The following is a 24,510-nucleotide window of genomic DNA, read 5'->3' on the forward strand; positions in this document are numbered from 1 at the left end:
TTCCCTTGCAGTCTGGCACAAGAATATTTGATTGCATGAACTCAGTATTCTCAGAACGTTTCCTTTTTCGCTCGGTGTTTATGCTTTACAAAGATTTCCCCAAAGGAGAGTAAAATGTTACAGGAAAAGTGAGCAGTGCCTAATGGAAAGTGGGTCCAAAAAGTGATAAAAATGTGTCTTATGTTGTATCTAGAAAATCACCTGGGAAATGGTTCAGAAACTGTTGTGAAATGAGAGGAGGACTTTTTAGTGTGACAGAAAGAATGCTGATTGCCACTTCAGGAGATCTAGTCCTGGCTGTGATCCTGATATTTTCATTCAGAGCCCTCATTCTCTGATACCTAAGTAAAGTTAGTTGAATTAAATGCCATCCAGTGTCCAGCTCTAACATTCCAGAAAGTAAGCTTCATGAAGGCAGGGTCATTGGAACACAGTGGGTGCACAGGAAGTGCTATCAAAGGAAGCAATGCCCTCTAGACAAAGACCAGCAGGAACAAACCTGTAATTGAGTAAGTCAGGTTAACTTGTTGCAGTGAGGGAGAACACACACCATATAGGGAACTATGGGATACCTCAGTAAGAGGATATTAGAAAGGAGTGGCTCATGCCTGTAATCCCAGCACTTTGAGAGGCCAAGGTGGGCAGATCACGAGGTCAGGAGATGGAGACCATCCTGGCTAACATGGTAAAACCCCATCTCTACTAAAAATACAAAACTTAGCCGGGAGTGATGGCACACGCCTGTAATCGCAGCTACTCAGGAGGCTAAGTCAGGAGAATTGCTTGAACCCAGGAGGCAGAGGTTGCAGCGAGCCGAGATCGCACCACTGCAGTCTAGCCTGAGTTTCAGAAAAAAAAAAAAAAGGAGTTCTGGGATTTAGGTTTGTGTTAGATGATTTAGGGGAGGATTCAAGGAAGCAGGGCCTTGCTCTAAATGGGATGCTGTCAGGAAGTAGGGGTAATTTTAAGATTGGGTATTTTATTAAATCCTATCTAGAAGGAAGGACGACTGGAGAAACTAATGCTGTAATTGGGAAGGAAGCACAGTCATTCTCATTACCCAAATTAGGGGGACGTTTGGTCATTTTTGTGGCTGGACAGTGTTTGTATTCTTGTGTTCAGCTCTAATTACAGAGTTCTTGTTTTTGTTGTGATTCATCATGGTCATAGAATGGCCTTATTCAGTGTTGATGTTCTGGAAAATTATGTTAAATAGGAAAACATCGGGCATAGCTGTGAATGCTAAGCCAGCTCTTAGTAACGCTGAGGCCTGGCTGATAGTACCAGGCTAGTTCTCAGGTATTAGAGACTGCATGCCTTTTTCTCTCAAGTCAGCTAGCCAGCAACCTATTAGGAACCAACTTAAGCCCATACATTTTATCCAGTGTGGCTGTGTGCATAATATATATTTCCTTTTCCAAAAGTTATAGTGAAGCAGAGTTGGTTCTCAGCTCTACTTCAAAACATATTTAAGATGGACTAAATTTTTAAGTATTGAAAAAACTAAGAGATTTATAATTGTATCTTTATCAAACGTCTCTGGAGTGATTATTTCATGTTTTCTAAGTTAACTTTTAATAGGGAAGTTCATTCTACATGACAAAAATAGTTCAGCAGTTCAAGAGAGAGAGATAGCTGGTGGGAGGGCAAAAATAATATAATCCCTATACAGAGGAATGTGAGGTTATGTGTGAAAATGACAAGTGAGTTGTTCCTTTTACAATGCAGTCGTACTTCTGAGAATGTCCTATGGCTTTACCTGTACACATGTGAAATGAGTCACATGCAAGTTTAATTCATCACAGCATTGTTCGTTATGGTACACTCTTGGAAACAACCCAGAGAATGGTTATGTAAACTATGATAAATCCAGTTAGTAAAGTACTGTAGCTGTAAAATAAAGAATGAGGGAGCTGTCTATATACTGGTGTGGAAGCTATCTAGGATACATTAAGTGAAAAAGCAAGATAAAGGGTAATGTTGGGGTGATCGGACCCAACACCAGGTCGTGGGGTTGACAAAGTCCTGTGGAGTCAAAGGACTGAGAAAAAGACAGTGAAAGAGAAAAAGGTGGGACACCAGGGGACCATCGCTATTGTATACAGACTGCGAAGGCGCTGAGCTCTGGAAGCCCACGGTGTTTATTGGTAATCCAACAAAGAAACAGGTGTTGAGAATGTGGTGGTCAAAAGAGTACATTGTATTAAGCACATGATTGACAGCTGTGATGGTTTAGCATTTCTATGGAACATGTTCTACTTGAGATAATGGGAATAGGAGCCTAGGAGGACTAGAAGCAAGGAGCTAGCAAGTCTAGACACATTCCAAAGGACATTATGCAAGCCCTGCCTCAGTTTCCCTCCCAACACTCAGCTTTTTCCCAACATGCCCCTTCTCTTTTTTGTAAAAAAGAAGGCATCATTATTACTATCATTATTATTAGCATAAGAGGTGACATCTTTTAATTGAGCAAGGCAGTTACAGGCTGTGCAGCCCTTAATTGCCGGTCGGTGATCCAGCTTCATTTTTCTTAGCCCTTATTCAAACAAGTCGCTCTGGTTTGAATGCTTCCCACATAGCTCCCCTTTCCCTTTTACAAGAGGACCCTTAATCCTAGGGGTTGCAGAAGGATGAAGGTCCGTCTTCTGTAACTTCTTCATGCTGAATAGGGGCAATGATACTCCTGCCTAACTATTAGGGTCTCGTGTATTCAGAGTAGAGAGGAGCTGAGTCAGAAAGCATTGGTCCGTTAAGCATCGTGACTCTGGTCGGTCTTTGTTCCATCTTCGCATTCAGATTCAACTGGCTCATGACTCGTACTAGAGGAAGCCGGTCCAGGGTTGGGATCCATGGGTCCCTCCAGTCTCCCGTTCCATGGTCATACACATCTTGAGGGCATCCACATGGTTCGTTCATCTCCTGCAAAAACACAAACTATACCCTCACCCCCATGTTAGTAAGTCTACTGAAACAGAAACGAAAACTTTCTGTGGTTGTAGCCGGGAGGCATGCCGTTGCTGAAGCATTGAACTCAGTTTCTGCCTCTGGTTAATTACTGCAAGGTAAAACTTTCCACTGATAATGAGAAACAGGCCTTCTCTGATTAACTGAAGGCACAGGGAAAGCAAATCGAGGCTTTTCAAACCTTCAATTCGCACTGTACAGGTGGGTCCACTAGATGCTGTGGCTCATCATAGATCTTCAGATGTTTGGTGGGCACCCATACAGTCACCTGATTGTCATCTGGAGAGACACAAGCAACTCCTCTTCCCCATAAAATTATCTTTAGGCAGGGATCAGAAGAAGTAGATTCAGAGGTAAGGAGAATTTTGGGGGCCTAATGGCTTCCTGATGTTTGATAGGTGCTCCCTCAGAAGTTAGGAATTCCCTTTCTCTCCTTAGTGCTGCGTGGGCATAGAGGACTAGGTAAGCATCCTTAGAGTTGGTATATATATTTACCCTTTTTACCTTCTCCTAATTGGAGTCAAAGGATTGAGAAAAAGAGGAAAAGGTGGGACACCAGGGAGCCATCACTATTGTACAGAGGCTGCGAAGATCCCAAGCTCTGGGAGCCATCACTATTGTACAGAGGCTGCGAAGATCCCAAGCTCTGGGAGCCCACGGTATTTATCGGTAATCCAACAAAGAAACAGGTGGTGAGAATGTGGCAGTCAAAAGAGCCTGCTGCATTAAGCACATGATGGTTTAGCGTTTATATGGAACATGTTCTGCTACTTGAGATAATGGGAATAGGAGCCTCGGAGGGCTAGAAGCAAGGAGCCAGCAAGTCTAGACACATTCCAAAGGACATTATGCAAGCCCTGCCTCAGTTTCCCTCTCAGCACTCAGCTTTTTCCCAACAAATAATAAGACAAAAAATACATATATATTCATATTTATATCTACATAAATAATACTACAAATATAAGAAGTGAATAAAATGGTCACCTACGGGGCTTGGGGTAGACAGGGATGTAAGAAGGAAACTTATATGCCTTTTAAAATGTAATTTTGATGTTTGAATCATATAAATGTACTACCTATTCCAAATATTAAAATAATTTAAATAAAGATATATATACAATATAAAATGTATTTCTCCTACCCCATTCTATTCGCTAGAAGTAACCATTTTGATCTGTTTCTTTTATAACCTTTCAGAGTAGTTTATTGTATAACATTAGTCAAGGTTCTCCAGAGAAACAGAACTAAAATATATGTATTATACATAGAGATCTATTTTAAAGAATTGGCTCATGCGATTGTTAAGGGCTGGCAGGTCTGAAATGTTCAGGGCGGGCTGTCAGGCTGGAGACTGGGGAAAGAGTGTGTGTTGCAGTATCAAGTCTGAAGAAAGTCTGAAAGTAGAATCCTTCTTTAAGAGACCTCCGTCATTTCGTCATTTTCTCTTAAGGCCTTCACCTGATTGGATGAGGCCCCACATTATGGAGCGTAATCTGCTCTACTCCGAGTCTACTCATATAAATGTTAATCACATCTTAAAATATCTTAATAGCAACATCAAGGCTGCTGTTTGACCAAAAGCTACGTACCATGGATGGCCACACCGAGTTGAAACATAACCATCATGCCCATGTACAATCATAGTATCTATCAATATCTATATTTACTTTTGTAATCGAAATGGTAACGTGTCATATACACTGATACACACCTTGTTTTAGGTGACAACAGTCCATGTTTTGAAGGAGAACTCTATAAAGAAATACACCTTTAAAGTATAAGAAAATTGGTAAGTCTGTACTGTGGGGGAAAAGACATGATTAATATAAAAAGGGAAACAACAGCTCAGAAACACATTTGATAGTTGTGAATGTTCACCTTACATAAAGACTCCCACCAACTGAAAAAAAAGAAAAACATTGATACCGCATATCACAGAAAGCCAGTTCACGAAAGAAAAGCTACAGTCAGGAAGAAAATTTTGAAAAATGTTCAGGCGCTTAACACTCACAGGAATGCAGATGGACTCTGGTAAAACTTTATATAAACTAAAAGGATAAGCAAGGTTGTTATGAAACTTAAGACACAAACTGCAATGCTGATGTCACAGCAAACTAGTCAGCCTTTCAAGAGCTGTTTGGCAGGATGAATCACAAGCGATAAAATCATGCCCCTTAGCCCAGTAATCCCTTTTCTGGGAACTAATCTTGAGGAAATAATTCGAAGCATAGTGAAAGGCATACACTGTATGGATATTTACTGTAACATCATTCATACAATTAAAGAAATACAAACAAACTAAATATCCTGACAGCATAGGAATACAGGTTAATTATGGTTTATTAACTTCATGAAATGTAGCTGTTAAACATGACTACAAGGACTAGCAACGTGGTAAAAGTATATTATATAATGTTAAATACAACAATTATGGCTTGGCTCTGACTGCCATGAAAAGAAAGCTGTATAAATGATGTACACATGTGGACAAGAACAGATAGGAATGCAGAAACCTTAAAAATGGTTTGATCTGTTGGGATATCAGAATTGTCAGTGGTATTTCTGTTTTTGTTTTAGTCCTATTATTATTACAATTTTATGTAATTATGAATTTTAAAAATCATAAGTTAACATTATCCCAAACAGTAGCCTTAAATTCAAATTATCATTTAGTGATTAGAAGATACTTTAAGAATCATTTGATTATATTCATCGCCCTTTCTCCTGTTGTGATGGTTATAGTATGAACCTTGGAGGATATTTCCAGAGCTGCAGTTTTCACAGCTCTCATTCTCTTCCTAGGAACTGGGCATATTTCTATTGATTTAGCCTGGAGAGATACTTTGGAACCTTCATTCAGTAAATATGTATAAGAGAGCAGAGAAGTTGGAAGCAAAGAACATTCCCGTATCAATAAAATTAGATTTCTTTCTAATATTAAAATAGTAGCCAGTATTATTCCTGACACTTTCTAGTTGTCAGAGACGTTTTATTACAATTACAATGCAATAGTACTTTGATCTACATAAAGACCCCTTGTAGTATTGTTTATCTTTGTTCCTAGCTAAAGCTTCAGATGTACATTTTTTTCCTCAATGAATACAAGTATCCAATAAATGAAGACTCAATGAGGAAAAAATATTTGGTATAAATATTTCATTGTGTTTTTCAGTTTTACGTTCCATGTCTTGATCTTCCCGTCAAATTGAAAGACAATTTTAACAGTTTTGCAGTGCCTGTGGACTTTTACTTTATTTATTGGCTCTTAATTTTGAGTATGGAAGGCTACTTGGAGAGATAACCTTGATAGTGGGAAATTTTCCAATTAGTAAAATGGATTTGCCAAGCAGGGAAAAGATGGTTTATGTACTGCAGTCCGCACTAGCACCTGCCAAGAAATTAGACTTGGTGTTAACATCTGTCACAAATGTGTTTTTCAGGGTGGATCATTTGTACACATTCTTTGTTCAGTGGTCTCCTGATGTGTATGGGAAAGATGCCAAAGAGCAAGGCTTTGTGGTGGTGGAGAAGGAAGAACTGAACATGATCGACAACTTCTTCAGTGAGCCAACAACCAAGAGCTGGGAGGTGAGCACTTGGGCAGGGTTAGACCGTCATAGTTCCTAAGGTACAGTAAGCAGTCTTGCATTCAGATTCCAAGTAACAGGCTAATAAGAAACTAGAGTCCCCGTGCACCTATGAAATCACAGAGGAAAATAACTTTATTCCTCCGTTTGAAAAAAACACCACCAGCAGCAGCACCACCATGCACACAGGCACACAGTTCATTCTGACCACACTAGACGGATCCACTTATATACTCACTCATGTCTCCATGCCTTAGTTCAGAGCTTAGCACATTTTTTTTTTTTTGTAAAGGGCAAGATAATAAATATATTTGGCTTTGTAGGCCATAGAATTCCTGTTGCAAGTACTCATAGCTGCCATTATAGGACAGAAGCAACCATAGTATGTAAGTGAATGAGCATGACTGTGTTTCATTTCACATAGTTATTATGTGTCACAAAATATTGTTATTAATTTTTATTGAATCACTTAAAAAATATAAAATCTTTCTTAGCTCAAGTACCATACAAAAACAGGTGGTGGACTGGCTTTGGCTGACAAGCTGATATAGTTTGCCTCCGCGTCCCCAAGCAAATCACGTTGTAATTGTAATCCCCACGTGTCAAGGGAGGCACCTTGTGGGAGGTGATTGGATCATGGGGGTGGTTTCTCCATGCTGTTCTCATGCTAGTGAGGGAGTTCTCACAAGATCTGATGGTTTTCAAAGTGGTCGTTTCCCCTGCACTTGCTCACTCTCCTGCCGCCTTGTGAAGAAGGTGCTTACCTCTCCTTTGCCTTCTGCCATGATGGTAAGTTTCCGAAGGCCTCTCCAGCCATGCGGAACTGTGAGCCAATTAAACCTCTTTTGTTCATAAATTACCCAGTTTCAGGTAGCATCTTTATAGCAGTATGAAAATGGACTAATACACAAGCTGTAGTTTGCCAGACCCCAGTTCCCTTCATCCAGTCAAGCAAGCATGTATCAAGTACTTCTTTGGGGGAGGGCCCTGGAAATATGATGATGGATAACATAAGCTCTCAGTACTTAACAAGCTTGCAGAACTGGGAAGTTGGGAGATGAGACTAGGAAAAATAGGTCGACCCCTCCTTCCTGTTCTGCTGCTCTCTTGAACCACACTTAGTGTTTCTTCTTTCCGAGCTTAGACAGATGGTAAATGAATTCAGACACATCCTTACCATGACTTCTGAGTTCCTCCACCCCCTCCCATCCATTGCACCCATCTAGCCTGCCTGCAATCCTGGATGAACCCACCCTCACACTTTTCTGCTCCTAGGCAGCCAAGCATTGCTGGGGAGAACCTGTCCACCAAGGAGAATGGTGCCATTACAAATACATGGTTCTGAATTCATCTGTGTCCATGTATAAGTGGCCCTGCAATACTACTGTAAACTCTACTCAATCTATAGTTGCTTTTTTGATGTATGATAGATGATATTTTTAATAGTCAATTTTTTTCTAGCACTATTTAATGATTTCTGATGTTTCCTTCATCATGTTGAAAGATCTTACATATGGTCTGTGTAACTTGTCATTTAAATATACAAGCAAGCTTGGATACTCTGTGCTTAAAACCTTCAGTGGCCTCCTTATTGACTCTGCTGATTCTTACCCACCTGTTAAAATAACTACCTGGGAATTTTAAAAACCTAAATCCTAGATCCTTATTACTAGAGACATGAATTCAGTAGGTCTGGAGGGAGGAATGTTAGAATCTGTATTTTTCAAAGCTCCCAGATGATTTTGAGGAACCGTCATGTTTTGGAAACACTGACCTGTAGGGTAAGTTCTAAGCTCCTTCATGGCATCAAGGCTCTTCTTTTTCTCTGCTCTTGCTCCCTTTTCTGTCTCATCTACCTTCCTCATCACTGCCTTCCTTGCTGTCTCTTCTCCAGCCAATGTGAACCCAGAGTTCATCTCTGCATTCCTGCTGTACCCTGTCCCTGGAACATCTTCTCACACCCTATGCTTGCTCTCAAACTGAAGCACCATCTCCTCTGTGAATAAGCTATCTCAGAACCCCCCGGGTCACCCCAACCTCCTTTGAGCCTCTGCTGTAGATTTTGGCATCTGTCTCCTATGAACCAAAAGGGATGCCTGAGACAGATCTCAATCAATTTAGAGGTTTATTTTGCTAAAGTTGAGGATGCATCTGGTTGGGGAGGGAAAAAGAGACACAAGCCACAGCAGGATCTGTGGCCTGCACTTTTTCCAAAGAGGGTTTTGAGGGTTTCAGTATTTAAAGGGGGAAAACTGAGCTGGAGAGGAAGGAGAAAAGAAGAAAAGGAGAGTAGAAAAAATGAGACAAACAGTTACTTTCTTGTGAGGCTTTGATTAGTGTGCACTGAATCCACATGTTGCATGTGCAAAGGAGAGGGTAGAGGAGCCCTCAATTATATATGCCTTGTGCTCAGTAAATCTGCACTTTACATAAGACACAGTAAACAGAGTCGTGGAAGAAGTCCAGTATGCATTGGTCTGGGGGTGAGCAGTAGGACAATTTCTAGTCTGCTCTTGTTTCCGACTTGTGAAAATAAGCTGTTAATTTACATTGTCCAGGTGAGGGAGACCACCTGGGGAGACAGCTGTTTAGAAACAAAAGGAAAGATGGTTTTTGTTTGTGTGGCTCAGTTTCCAAGCTTAACTTCCCCTTTTGTTGTAGTGAGTTTGTGATCCCAAGATTTTATTTGCCTTTTACAATCACATGGAATGGCATCCATTTATTTAGAATTGTCTGTCTCCTGTCTCCTCACCTGCTGGAGACTGTGAGCAGCTTTATGTCCCTGTGTCTGGCAAAGCACCTGGCACCCACCCATATAGGAAATACTCAATAAATGTCCGCTGTCCTGGAGTCCCAGGGGCCCAGAGGAGAGTGTTGTCTTGCTGGCATTCTGCCCCAGGTTGTGCTCAGGCTGTTGCATTGAGAGTCAGTTCTGCTGGCCTGGGACTGGTCTCTAAGTATCTGCCAGAGTCTTCTTTATAACTGACCCCCAGTATGAGCAATACAATACACCCTGATCCCCGCAGCTGTGCCCAAGACTGAAAGGCCACTCTGAATCTGGAAGAGTCACAGAAAGATCAGTGCAAATTGATCCAGTGCTGATCTATATTTCCTTCTAACCTACTGACATCTGATCTGAAGTGTAGAGGAGGACTCATCATGCTTATTAGTCAGTAAGACTAATTCCAAATGTAAAAACATAAGTATTACTCTGCCAACTGTTTTATAAAACTACATGTAAGATGACATCATCACAGCCTCATGTAAACCAGATGTTCTCCCATTCTTTTAAGTCCCTCCCACCGAGAAACATGACATAGTATTGAAGTGAAACTCCGTTTGTTGTTTGTTCTAACTGTAATGACGCCTACCTCCATTGAAGGCTCCTTTTCATCCTTCCTTTGAGATTCAAGCTGATACCAGGGATCACGCATACCATTTTAAATGGAGCTTTAGCCTTAAAGAAGGTGCTGGGGGGAAGAAAAAAGAAGGAAAAAAAAACTCTGAAAAGGCAGGGCTAGGAAAGCTATGTTCACTGGAGGGACTGTTAGGACGAAAAGTATAAGAAGGAAAAGAAAAAATAAATGAGAACATAACAATGAGTTTTTATCATAGTGTTGGGAAACCACCGTTTCAAAGGTGAAAGTGTCCTTTTACAGTCTCACAGCGATGCCTGGCAGGAAGTGTGTTTGCTCTAAATCCTAATTTGGGTGTGTTCCTGTAGAAATGTTGAACCTTCTCCTGAGGGAAACAGAAACTCAATCGTGCAGGAAACTAGATACTGAGAAAACAGTTGTAGCTCAGCGTGGCTACAAGTAACTGGTGTAGAAGCAGAGTGGAGAGAAAACTTGTTCCTCATTAGAGAGAGAGCCACACTTCTCACTGCTCACAATGAGAGGCCAAAGATTATCCTTGGACATCCAGATTTTCTATTGTGCCAGACCTGACCAAGAGCCTTTTGTGAAGGTATGTTGGAGTGTGTCCCGAGGACTAATAAGGTGCTCGTGAATCCTCAGTGATCTGCCTCGAAGTTTGCTTTGAAAGTCGTTCTAATTAGAAAGGATTGTGCTGTCATTTCTACCAGCAGGTATTTTATTCGTTGTGGAGAGGGTTATGGTGTGGCTGCCTCTTCTTGTTGGAGCCAGAAATCCGTATTTGATTTTTTTTCATTCCACAGCTTCATTTTATACTTGTGATAAATACAAAGTTTGCCAAAAACGGTGTGTTTTATTTCATTCATTTACATGCTTGGTTTGTGATTCTTGATAGTGTTTTCACTATGGAAACACTCCCCCAGAAGATGGTAAAATTAGTAAGCTTAATTTTCCTACTTGTAAATCTGGCTTAGACGCCAGCAGGTACTTTGTATCTGTCATTGTACATGTTGGAAATTGAGTAATACACTACTGCCTGACAACTTGCACTGGATTTAACTTAAATGTTTTTCTCTATAATACAAAATAATTAATACTAGTAAATTTTGGTGAATTAGTTGTCTAATATAATCCTTCACTTGATCTTACACAAAAGGCCAAGAAGCCTAATATACATCCTTCAATTTAAAAATAATCCAGTGATTTATCCATAATTTAAGAAGGGTCAAAAATGGATTTTAGGGTAAAATGAACTTTGATAATTCATAAGCATAGCTATAGTTAAATAATAAATGTTTTGTACGATATGATGTTTCTGGGTTTAGAAGGGGAGAATATTTTTGTCATCTCTGAACGGTACATAAATAATTGTAACCTGGTTGTAATTTAGACTAAAGCTTCACACTTCTTTGTACTCGTGCTCCCGGTAGCTGTTATCATTCATTATTTCTAACAGAAGTGGTTTCTATGTGTACAACCTAAAGAGAAGACATCAGGAACCTGATTAAAAACTATCCTTATCATTGCAAACTCCCTAAGTATAGAAGTCTTACTGAATGATCTCTGATCAGTCCTTCAACAATTCAGATGCTAAATCTCAAGGCTAAAGGAGAATCATTTAGGGCATTTCACAGGTAGAAAGCTGTACTTATGGTGTTAAATACTATTCTCAGTGACTGAGCAATCAGCAGCTATAGTAAAACTGGAAAACTCATGACTTTATTTATTTTATTTTTATATAGAGATGAGGGTCCTGTCATGTTGCCCAGGCTGGTCTCAAATTCCTGGGCTCAAGCCATCTTCCTCCTGCCTTGGCCTCCCAAAGTGCTGGGCATACAGGCATGAGCCACCATGTCTAGCCTTGTGACTTGTGACTTTAATTTATACATATTAACTGCCTCGACTGTACTGTCTTAAATTGTGCATTTGTTCTGAAACTGAAAAATTAGCCATTTCCCCAAAGTCCTGTTCAGCTGATTTCCTGTTGCTGAAGTGCCAAGTTTTCAGGCAGCGGTGTCCCTGGAGTGATTTTTTTTATTAGCAGTTAGAAGAAAAGCCAGTAAGTTATTTCTCTTGGCTTGTTTTCTCATTTCAGATCATCACTGTTGAGGAGGCAAAACGCAGGAAGAGCACGTGCAGCTACTATGAAGATGAGGATGAGGAGGTGCTGCCTGTCCTACGGCCCCCCAGTGCGCTCCTGGAGAATATGCACATCGAGCAGGTGGGCTCGCCCTGGCCACCAAGGGCCGAGCTTCCTAGGCTTTTAGAAATATTTCCCTTTGCCAGGCGCAGTGACTCGCGCCTGTAATCCTCGCACTTTGGGAGGCCGAGGCAGATGGATCACTTGAGGTCAGGAGTTTGAGACCAGCCTGGCCAATATGGCAAAACCCCATCTCTACTAAAAATACAAAAATTAGCTGGGTGTGATGGTGCACACCTCTAATCCCAGCTACTTAGGAGGCTGAGACAGGAGAATCATTTGAGCCCGGAAGGTGAAGGTTGCAGTGAGCAGAGATCGCACCACTGCATTCCAGCCTGCGCAATAGAGTGAGACTCTGTCTCAAAAAGAAAAAAAAAAAATTCCCATCCCTGAATGCATTTGTCCTTCTCACCTGGGCTGAAGGATGAGGCTTGTGAGGAAGGAGGAACGCCAGCAGCCCACTAAGGCCAGTGCCCCCTGCTCTGCCTCTGAAAAGTTGCATTCCCTGCTGCCTTCTTGGTAGTACGAGGAGTTGGTCAGACACTAACATCCTTCTCTCAAACCTGAAGGAAAAACCATTTCTAATCTTAAAAAAATAAAAATTGTCAGTGTCCTACCATAGTCCTAATATACTTTTAAAAGGATCCAAATTTGTCCTCATAATTATTGCAGAGTTCCAATAGCTTTGATGTATCAGGCTCAATAAAAGTAAAATAGCAAATACACTCTGTTTGCTTTATGAAAAATACCTACCTGTGGATAATTTTTCCGTTTTCTATAATTTTCTTTGTGTACTTTATCGTTTCTGAATGTTTACTTGAAATGTATGAAATATTATAGTGAACTTATGTTTGAACTGTAGTAAGGAACCTCTGGCACTTCCCTCACCAGTCAGCTTAGAGACATGAATTTTAGAGACCTTAAAGAATCCTTAAGTTCAGCTCCCAAGTTTACCGAGGAACCACGAAAGACCCAAGAAAGCCAAGAAGGTTGACCTAGTAATTATAGAGGTGGAGGATTCACACTGACACTGGAACTGATTTTAAGCACTCTGAAGACTCAGCACTTCATGGCCTCCTTTGGTAATATTCTTGAAGAGATATACATTATTGGTTATTTATGGCCAAGTTTAAATATTGATGCAGGTGAAAGATATAGGTGCAATAAGAACAGATGACACCTGACTTCTAACACTAAACGTTCCTGTTTTTTTGCCCTCACTTCTGTACAAAGCTGCAGTTGTCAGTAGCAGTTCTGAGCCTCTGAGTGTTTAGAAAGAAAACTTGGGAAAATATGAACTGTTTCGTAAAAGCCAGGTTGAAGTGGAAAGGAACGGCGTGTGTCTAGATTATACCTCTTTATCCCGCTTATTCTGCATCTCCAAATATATAGTAGGATAGGGACTCCATAGTCATGTCCCTGAATGGGAAAACACCTCCTGGGCAGTATCCTTGCCAAGGTAAACACTGTCCAACAATCATGTTCTTGATTTAGAATAGCAAATATTTGCCAGAGTAAGGAGGGGCACTATGTAAGTGTTTGACACTGAATTTGAACAATAGGCATTTGTTTTGTGCCACGTGTTCATGAGCAAGTTGTGTGTGAACCTTCCGTTTACATGTCTTCCTTTGGCTTTGTAGCTGGCCCGACGCCTTCCTGCAAGGGTGCAAGGGTATCCATGGAGACTGGCCTATAGCACGTTAGAGCACGGGACCAGCTTGAAGACGCTCTACCGGAAATCGGCATCACTAGACAGTCCTGTCCTATTGGTCATCAAAGATATGGATAATCAGGTAAGGCCTGTCCCTCTCATAAAGAATATTTTTTAATGATAATTTTTCAAAATTCCCAACAGTAGAGAGACTAGTACCATATACTTCCATCACCCACATTCCACAGTTAACAGGATTTTGCCTTCTCTTTTTTTATCCTTGTTTTTTCTCTGCTGAAATATTTTGAAGTAAATCCCAATCATTATGGCCTTCCACCCTTACATATTTCAGAATCATCTCCAAAATGAAATGGATCATACTTCCAAATACAGTCACATTCTAAGGAGCTTTATGATATCCTACAGCCTAAAATCTGGAAAGTTGGGGTAGAGTGAGATCTGGATTTGGAAATAGTTGCAGAAATAAGTTCCAGTGCCATACCAGCTCCTTTCCCAGGTAGCCAAAGTAGTGCCCACAAACCTTGCCTGCATTTTGGATATGATGGACAGCCAGTCAAGGCCATAGTGTGTTGTGCCTGAGGGGCCCAATTGTTAAGAAACCACAGAAAATGCACTGTACCATTCTTGATTGTACTTTTGCCTGTGTTACAGCTGGTCTTTCTTCGAGGAACTAGTGAAAACTAGTTATTACCCCTGTGTCCCTGCACTGTTACCTCTTCCCGCAAGTCAGCTCAGATTGTGAGTGGAATCTGTCCAGGTTTTTTTCAGTCACTTCCCAGTCAGTCTCTTCCATCACGAAAGGAAGGCATCATTCACATCTGCTCATTGCTCATTTCAGTTTGACTTAAGATTTTAAGATGTGGCATTGACCACATTTTCTGGCATTGAAGCAGATTTTACTCAACATTTATTCATTCATTCATTTATTCATCCATTCAGCAAATTTATCTAGTTAGTGCCTGCTAGGTGTTAGGCACTATTAAGCATTGGGGAGCTTACTGTGAAGCACAACATTTTTATACTGAGACATATCCACGTTGTAATGAGCCATATACATGGGATCATTTTATGGGAAATAGAACTTGGCTGTCATGATTTGTCTTGGGAAAAGTTAGGGAACAAATGGGGGTACCAAAGACACTTTCTTAACAGTGATCTTTGTGACTTTATTGTAATATTATTGTAGCTTAAGAGTTGTGGGAATTAATTTAGCTATCATTGTTACTGTTGTTATTTCCTGATTGCTGACATTTTGCTTAAATAATGATGCAAGCTGAAAGGTGGGTAGAGTCAAGATAAACAAATTAAAATAATGATAACATTTGGTTTAAAAGGGACTTAGGAATTTAGTGAAATGTTTGAGAATTGGACGTTATGTTTTGGATGAAGTATGGCTATATTATCTTAGAGCACACATACAGACTCTCACCTAAGTATAGATTATTTGTCCTGTTTATTTACCAAATTATCACACTTGTTGAGGAATGCGATGGTTCACACAGAACAGGTATTGATGAAGCACAGTTTTACCAAGCTTCCTGTGAGGTTTGTAAAGGAGGCCTACAACTGAAGGTTACAGTCTTGTCACTGGGTGGAGTCTTGCTGAGTCATGTACCCTGGAGGCACTTGTGTGATTTGAGGACAACCAGACACTAACTTTACTTTCTGCACCCTATCTACCCTGAAGGGGAAACTGTGGCTTTGCTGTGTTTGAGAACATGATAGAACAACACCTGCAAATGTGTCTGAAAATGAATTATATGAAATTCTAACATAAAAGTGAAAGAACCTTAGCTTGTAGAAATAACAAAAACAACGATCACTTAAAGTCTCTAGAAATTATTCTAAGCAAATGAGGGAATCTTTATTCAAGAAAATCGAATTAATCTTAGTTATAACAGTGGGATTCTGTGGCACTTGAGGCACAACCCTCTCCCTTCCCTAACCCCCCGCTGAGACTGACAGTGGTTCCACTCTGGGCATGTGTGGCCAAGAAGATGGGGCACTCTCTTCCCACAGCTGCCAGTCAAGGGTTATGGTGTACCTCTCTCGCTGTGGATCCTCTGCATTTCTTATCTCCCACCCAAGGTCTGTGTTTCTAAAGCTAAAATCCAAGCAAGTGTGGCCTAGAGGTAGGGGGCTTTCATCTACCCACCCTCCACTCACAGAGCCATGCTCTACCGTAGGCATGGCAGGCTGAGAATACCAGAGTCTCTACTACTCTTATTTCAGCTCACAGGGCAGAAGTTTTGCACCAGATGAGGCAAGCCAAGACCAGAGGCTACTGTCACTGTCTAGTCCCTAGCTTCAGAGCAGTAGGTTAGAGATTTTTTCCCCAGGGGAAGAGGCAGGCCACAGGGCATAGAGTTCTAAAGCTCTACCCAAAGGAACTGACTTTGTTTAGACACACGTGGGGAAGTTCAAACCAAAGGGCACTCTAGAAAACAATGAGACTTTTGGTGTTAAGAAGGTTGTAGCCAGGAAAGCAAAAATTAAACTGTAGACCATCTACTTTACCAGAGAGATCCAAGAAAAGAGACAGCTAAGGAGAGCCTTTCTGGATTCAGGGTAAACTTCATAGTCTGGCCAAAGAAACTGTCCATGCAAAGGAACCTACATTTAATTGAATCAGACTGCAGAATAATTTATACCACCAGGCATTGCTGAAAACGATAGAACAATCATCAGGCAGTTAATAGAGACTAATTACTAACTTCTAGTGAGGTATAGAAATATTGCTCCTATTTTGCTGTACTACATCTTTTAACTTTTTGTGGTACTAATGTTATGCATCTGTATATATTACAAATATAGCAATAGATTGTTATGATTACTATGTTACATAATTTTATGTCTGCTAAGGAAGTTGAGAGAAGAAAGGAGAGCAAATGTACATTTATATGTTTTGTTATATGACTTTCCTTTTATCATTTCTGGGCTACTCTTCGTCTATTCCCTTGGATTCCTTTGTTCTGCTATTGCTAAATGTATTACATTTTTATATAGTATAGGCTGAACAACACTATTATATAAAAGTTGTTTTATATAATTTCTTTTTAAATACATTAATAGAAAAAAAGACATTTTCTCATAATCACAATGCAATAGATCTAACAAAATTAACTGTAATTCCCTAATATCATCCAGCCCTTAGTCTTTAAATGCATTTCCAGAATTGCTAAGAAAATTTTAGCTATAAGGCCAGGTGTGGTGGCTCACACCTGTAATCCCAGCACTTTGGGAGGCCGAGGCAGGTGGATCACCCGAGGCCAAGAGTTCAAGACCAGCCTGACCAACATGGTGAAACCCCGTCTCTACTAAAAATACAAAAATTAGCCAGACTTGGTGGTGTGTGCCTGTAATCCCAGCTACTCAGGAGGCTGAGGCAGGGGAATCGCTTGAACCTGAGAAGCAGAGGTTGCAGAGGGGCCGCGATCACACCATTGCACTCCAGCCTGGGCGACAGAGCGAAACTCCATCTCAAAATAAAAAATAAAAGAAATTAAAAATTAAAAAAGCGGGGGTGTGGAGAATTTTAGCTAAGAAAGAAAATAATTATTTAAAATTCTATGAAGGTTGTGAAAATAAAGATAACTTTTCTTGTTGACTGATCAGGGAGGGACTCATTTTCTTCCATGTATGGCCACTGCCATTTTTGTCATATTTTAATGCCATGCTTTAAAAAATAGATGCCTATTTTGATTGTATTTTAGTTCTTTTTCTGGACGATCACCAGAAGAAGGGCAAAGTATTTTTTTGTGTTTTGTTACTGTGCTATATTTCTTTGTTCTTGGCAGCTCTAGGGAAAGGTTTGGTAGCAGGAAGTATGAAAAATACTGGTTAGAAAGAGTTTCTAGCCTTCTACCTAATACTTAGGTGTTACAAGTAGCCAGGAACTGAGTGTAAGTGGTGAAGAAGACAGCAGAGATTGTGATCTAATTGAAATAATTTTTGAAAAATGCTATGACATTTTCCAGATAACCTACATTTAAAGCAATGTTCTTCAAATGGGATTTGAAATAGGAAGAATGTCTGAATCACCTAGGGACATTTTCAAAATACATATGCTCACCCCTGCAAGAGCTGCTCAGGATGTGAACAGAAGGATGAGATGCTGAGGCTGTGGGCGGACACATTCTGAAAACAGTGCTCCTTGTGTAGCCTGGCTCCCCTTCCAACCCCGACAAGAAAAAGTACAAGAACCATTGATTTAAACACATCTAAGTTACCTTTCAAGGCCATGATATTACGGAGTTATTTGTTTCTTAAAAGTCACTTTGAACTAAACTATAGTAAATCGGTCATTTTTAAGCATATAATTTTAATTGAATAAGCATATTAATAACTCATTGTTACAAATCAAAAGAAAGGAAAGTTCATTTTCTCTGGGGAAATGCCCAGCCATGACTCCACTTATAAAATACAGAAGAGATGTGACTGTGTTTTCCCAAGCATTCATTTCTGTGCGCAAGATGTATCTTGTTGTTGCTTAATGTTTCTATTATGTTACGCATGTTCAATAACAGAAATTTGTCTCCGTAGTGAACTTTGGAAATCTTTTAAAATCGGAACAAATTATTAGCCTTTGGCAAACAAGTTGTCTGAGCTTTGTCAGATGAATTTTGCATGCATCAGGAATGCTGGCTACTTGGGTTCCAGTTAGAGCTGGGGATACTTGTTTATTCTTTTATTGGTGGTCTTTTTAAGTTTGAGTGCCAATTTAGTAATAATCTTTGCTGAAATAGATCTCAGAACATGATGTATCAAAAATACTCCAGAAAGCCTTGCTTTGGGGATTTAGGTTTGAATGTAGGTAACATTTCTGTTTTCTTTTGACAGATTTTTGGAGCATATGCAACTCATCCTTTCAAGTTCAGTGACCACTATTATGGCACAGGTGAAACTTTCCTATACACATTCAGCCCACATTTCAAGGTACGTAGATAGGAGAAATATCCAACTCCCATATGTCACAGTGTCCGCAGTTGGGGAAGGGGATAGGCATTGGGGCAGTTAGCTGTCCTGTAACTTCTCCTGAACTGACTCCAAGCTGGGTCAGCCCTTTATGACTGTAGCTCACAAACTGCTTGGGGTCCTGGCCTTCTGGGCTGCTCAGGCTGGGATCCAGAGAGTCACAGGTCAGAGACACCATGTGTCTGAAAGGTCTTCCTTCCTTCATAACCCCTTGGGAGGTCTCATCCTGGTGTGGGCCAAGTCTGGCAGTCAGAAACTTCCTCAGTCAATGGGGTGAGGTAGTTCCCTTTTACACATAGATACTATTTCATATTTCCTCATTGCTAATTCTCCAGATTTTAAAATGTCTGTTTTCTTTTTTGTGTTTCTTCCCCAAGGTCTTTAAGTGGAGTGGAGAAAATTCGTATTTTATCAATGGAGACATAAGTTCTTTAGAACTTGGTGGTGGAGGGTAAGGTTTTTGTTGTTTTTGTTTTCTTATTGTTATTTTACCACCTGACCTGAGTGGGTCTGTTTTGACCCACGTAGTTAAAACTTCGGTGTCAGGTTATTTTAGCTAGTCCATGTGCTTAGAGGAATTAGGACAGTGGCCTAACACATGACACAAAGAATCAAAGATAGAATATTTATGTGTCTAAATGAGGGACTGTTACCACTTGTCTTTTAGGAAGACTAGTCATTTAAATGAAATAAAGGAAATGTATCCTGGTTTTATAAGCAGTTAGGAATTTTGCCTGTCAATAGTATAAAGGAAAGAAGATGGGGGCAAGAGAGAACAGTGTGCCATGTGCCATGTAAGATAGAAGTGTTTTCACCATTTTTTTTTTTTTTTAACCTTTTCAGGGGACGATTTGGTTTATGGCTAGATGCTGATTTATACCATGGACGAAGCAACTCTTGCAGCACTTTCAATAATGATATTCTTTCCAAAAAGGAAGACTTCATAGTTCAGGATCTGGAGGTGTGGGCATTTGAGTGAAATTCAGACTGCCTTAAAATATAACATTTAAAAGACTGGGTTCGACCAGCCCTCCTAAAGCTGGCTGGAAAAAGAAGCCCCAGCCCGGGCTGCCTCATCCCACCCCAATGCTTCCCTTTTGCCATCATCTCAGAGCATGATCACATTGCAGAAAGATTCTGGAAGGTCCACGTGGAGGGCAGACATTGAAGAAAGAAACTTAAAATCCAGGTTGTTGAAAAGACTTTGTACTTCCACTTCCTTCAAATCCATACAGTGAGGAATCAGAGTGTTTATGGATATATGAGTTGAATGCAATTTTTATTTTTGGTAACTGTGAAAAAAAAGATACTGTGGATATATACATGCCTTGTGTATTTATCAGCATAATTTTCATTACCAAAATGTACAGCTATTATTTGCCATGGAAAAAGTTAGTCTCATTTAGAAAAATTGTAAGTGCACAGCACTTAAAGGGAATATATGAGGTTTTTTTTTAAAAAAAAAAAAACTTTTATTTATTATTTGTAGTGTATTGTCTGAAATGTGTCAGCATTTTTTTTCTTTTAATGTGTCAAATCTTGAAATATTAAATGTATACATTTTGTGCTATGTTTTGGGAACAAATCTGTTTGATTTATATAGTTTTATATTGAATTTTTTTTTGCCCTGATTGTTTAGGGTGATAGGTCTTAAGCAGCATATATCTATGTATCTGTATGTGGATATATAAAGATATATGTGTGTGTGTATGTATATGTACATATACATATATATGAGTGTATAATTCTAAATTTCTAAAAACTCATTATGAATATTCATCAATTTGACTATTATAGGCCAGCTTTCCATTTAGTCAATAAAAGGGTACATTTTTAGTTACTTACCTTGAACATATTCGTGTGAAAAAGAATACATCATTTCTCACAGTCTTAAGTTGATATTTATAGAAATGAATACCTTTGTGAACCTAGATTTAGAACAAATCCTGCTTTTGAAAAAAAAATGTTTTGCTTCTTATAAAATCATGTGTGTTAATAACAAAAACTTTATTTTCGGAATGTTCTTTGTATAACTTTTCCAAGCTTTTACATTAACGAGCAGGCCTCTGTCTTAAAAGAGACTCAGTATATTAATTTCTGCATTTTTAAAATCAAATGAAAAACGTCAAATTGGACCAATTGTTTTGGTTTGTAGACTCATTTATTTGAGAAAAAAATACAAAGAAATGCATTCATATAAAAATTGGAATAGAAAGGAAAACCTGTTTTTAAGATATCAACTTATTTTCACATCATAAAACATCTATTACATAAAATAAAGGGCCAGGCACGGTGGCTTTTGCCTGTAATCTCAGCACTGTATTAGGCTGAGGCAGGTGGATCACTCAAGGTCACAAGTTTGAGACCAGTCTGGCCAACATGGTGAAACCCCTTCTCTATTAAGAGTACAGAAATTAGCCGGGTGTGTGACGGGTGCCTGTAATCCCAGCTAGTTGGGAGGCTGAGGCAGGAGAATTGCTTGAATCCGGGAGGTGGAGGTTGTAGTGAGCCAAGATCGTGCCACTGCACTCTATCCTGGGTGACAGCAAGACTCTCTCTCAAAAATAGTAACAATAATAATAATAAAGACTTAACCAATATTATTGATTACCAGACTTTTATGAAAGCCGAAGACTGCTTGCTAGTAGGAAAAAATTTCTAATAATAGCCAAAGCTGAAAAATGGTCTGTCATAAATTATTTCCCCGGTAATTTTTGAAAGGAAAAAATTTATAACAAGTACTATTTGCATATCTGCATTTAAAAAAACAATTCTTAGAATATTTCCTTTACATTATTCTCCTATTTTAGACAATTTGTAAAAGAGAACAAATTGTCCAGTGGCCTCCTGTCAGATCAACAATTATTATACTCCTTACATTCCATGCAAATGTAAATGAATGCTAGAAAATTTTAAATCTGTAGCCTGGGCGTACATTTCACTCAAGCTCTCCTACTGAGAACTCTTGACTAACAGCATACTGGCAGTTTCACCTTAGCCTGCTCGCTAAATAATGTGTTGGTGTGAGATATCAGGAATGTCTCATGATATCACGTTTACCATTTACACCATCTGCAACCATATGCTATTAATAAATAAAATGGAAAAAAACAAAATGGTCATTTTGCCTATACTTCACTCTGACCTAGTTTAGTCCATGATACTATAATTGTGAGAGCATATCCACATGCTGTGTTCTCTATGTAAAACAGTATTGTCCATTCAGAAATGTGTGACCCTTCATTTATGGATATTGACTATATGTAATGCAGTGCTATCCCAATATTTTCAATAAAGGAATTTATGCATTCAATGATTTTCTTTCCCAAAGGTTCATTCATCAGGTATTTACTGGGTACCAGAGTGTTTACTTTTGTGAGAGGATGGTGAAATATCCAACACTAAACAAGGTCCAGAGCTCATGTTTTCACTGCTGCCCTGGAAACTCCCTCTTCATTCCCTGTAGCCACCCTCCTAATTGTCCCATCAGTGCATGGAAACTGCTCTCATTATATTTACCAGAGATAACTCTTGGCTGTATCTAACGGTCTCTTTTCTAATCTTTCTAGCTGTACTATGAATGACGACTTCCTCCTCTCAACATCTGTCTTAACCTACTTCATAATTTCCATGAGAGACACCTTAATCTCTGATAAATTTTCTTTGGCATCCTGACACCTAGGCCCTAGATGTCAGGCTAGATGAAGACCCCAAGCAGTCTTCATTGCTTCATAATTCCTCAGTTCATAAGTCCATATCAAAGGACTTGAGTGGGAGGGGGCAACCAAATGTTTCTTCAGAATCTGTTGAAAATGATTAGAGGCATCTCCATGCTACAAGCCACCAGAGACATCCTGCACTATTATAAGTATACCTTCCCTTAATTTCGTTTCCCTCTCCTTGATGCCTTTTAAAGTTTTACAGACACATTGATACGGTTTGGCTCTGTGTCCCCACTAACATGTCATTGGAATTGTAATCCCCACATGTTGAGGGAGGGACCTGGTGGGATGTGATTATAACGTAGGGGTAGTTTCCCCCATGCTGTTCTCATGATAGTGAGAGAGTTTTCATGTGATCTGACTGTCTAAAAGTGTTGGGCAGTTCCACCCTCACTCTCTCTCCTGCTGCCATGTAAGATGTGCCTTGCTTCCCCTTTGCCTTCTGCCATGATTGTAAGTTTCCTGACGCCTACCCAGCCATGTGAAACTGTGAGTCCATTAAACCTCTTTTCTTTATAAATAACCCAGTCTCAGGTAGTTCTTTATAGTAGCGTGAAATGGACTAATACACACATGAAACAGCATTAATAAAAGAATTACTCTCCTTTTGAGGAAGGCATTGAGAATCTCTTAAGCCAGAAAGGGGTGTTATGTTTCATGCTTTTCTTAGGATGCCTAACCTATTTTTACCAATTTAATTCGATACAGAAAGGTAAGGAGGTCAGAAACCAAGGGAAATTCCAGAAAACTCAAGAAAAGTGAAGCCACACTCATTTCTTGTACATGTATCAAAAGTGCCTTTGACCACTTCCTTGAACTGCCCAGTGAGGTCACATACTCTTAATCTGAGGAAGCCCTGACTTCAAAGCATCACATTCTGTGTCACCTCCTGGCTTATGACCATTATTCATAGTAAGCCCCTAACAGAAGGTGTCTTTACTGAAAAAAATAAGCTTCACTCTTCACACCAAACTCTTAAGATCTTATTCCCTTTCTATTTCAAATCTCTAGTGGTTCAGAATAAAAATTAGATATGAGCTATCTGGTATGGTCAATCAACCCAACAAGATATTGTCTCTTGACAGAATATCTTTGAGGACTTTTTGTTTCTCTCTTGGATCAGCACCGTTCAATAGAACATTCTGCAATGATAGAAATGTTTCACAAATTTTCACTGTCCTTAATGATAGCCACTAGCTACCGTATTAATGTTGAACAATTGAAATGTGCCTTGGGTGACTGAGGAGCTGAACTTTTTATTTAATTTTAGTTTATTTAAATAGCCACATGTGACTGGTGGCTACCACATTGAACAGCACACCTCTAGATCAGGATGTTATTGCCAAATTGTATTTTCATTGGCAATTAAGTCAGACTATGACTCCTTCACCAGCAGAGAACCTTTAGTTCCCAGCACTTTGTCCATGCCATTACAGATCTTCACACAGATTGGTACCATGTAAGGTTATCTAGTATGTCTCGCACTGTTTAGGTAGTTAGCTTATAAAGTGACCAGATAGCTGAGTTCTCTAACAGTCTCCCTAAACTGAAAAATTGGATCAACATGGGATTACAGGTCCCCATCTCTAATCAAAGGTAATGAAAACTGGCCAGGTGTGGTGACTCACACTAATCCCAGCACTTTGGGAGGTCAAGGAGGATGGATCATCTTAACTCAGGAGTTCAAGTCCAGGCTGGGCAACATGACAAAAACTTGTCTCTAGAAAAAAAAGAAAAATTAGCCAGGTGTGGCAGCATGCACCTGTAGTCCCAGCTACTCAGGGCAGAGGCAGGAGGATCGCTTGAGTCTGGGAAATCGAGGCTGCAGTAAACCAAAATCATGCCATTGCACTCCCTCCTGGGTGACAGAGTGAAGCCCCTTCTCTTAAAAATGAGGCTGAGTGTGGTGGCTTACACCTGTAATCTCAGCACTTTGGGAAGCCAAGGCAGGTGGATCACCTGAGGTCAGGAGTTCGAGACCAGCCTGACCAACATGGAGAAACCCTGTCTCTACTAA

The 24,510-nt window shown here is 39.8% G+C and overlaps 1 protein-coding gene across 6 annotated transcripts in view; it reads left to right on the forward strand.

The window, feature by feature from the left end:
* NCOA7 (nuclear receptor coactivator 7) overlaps positions 1 to 22,087 on the forward strand; it is a 163,031-nt gene extending 140,944 nt beyond the window's left edge. For 3 of the 6 annotated variants that reach the window (XM_011944478.1, XM_011944475.1, XM_011944480.1), the window contains 6 exons: positions 6,405 to 6,552; positions 12,021 to 12,146; positions 13,766 to 13,918; positions 18,637 to 18,732; positions 19,149 to 19,222; positions 19,615 to 22,084. In XM_011944478.1, the coding sequence (XP_011799868.1) occupies positions 6,405 to 6,552; positions 12,021 to 12,146; positions 13,766 to 13,918; positions 18,637 to 18,732; positions 19,149 to 19,222; positions 19,615 to 19,750 (733 nt within the window). In that variant the 3' untranslated portion in view covers positions 19,751 to 22,084. Of the gene's footprint in view, positions 1 to 6,404; positions 6,553 to 10,311; positions 10,518 to 12,020; positions 12,147 to 13,765; positions 13,919 to 18,636; positions 18,733 to 19,148; positions 19,223 to 19,614 lie in introns of those variants that run through there. The other 3 variants (XM_011944476.1, XM_011944479.1, XM_011944481.1) reach the window with 2 other exon arrangements.
* The last annotated feature ends 2,423 nt before the right edge of the window (positions 22,088 to 24,510 follow it).

This window comes from Colobus angolensis, unplaced genomic scaffold (assembly GCF_000951035.1).
Source record: "Colobus angolensis palliatus isolate OR3802 unplaced genomic scaffold, Cang.pa_1.0 Scaffold231, whole genome shotgun sequence".
In the NCBI taxonomy this organism is placed as follows: domain Eukaryota; kingdom Metazoa; phylum Chordata; class Mammalia; order Primates; family Cercopithecidae; genus Colobus; species Colobus angolensis.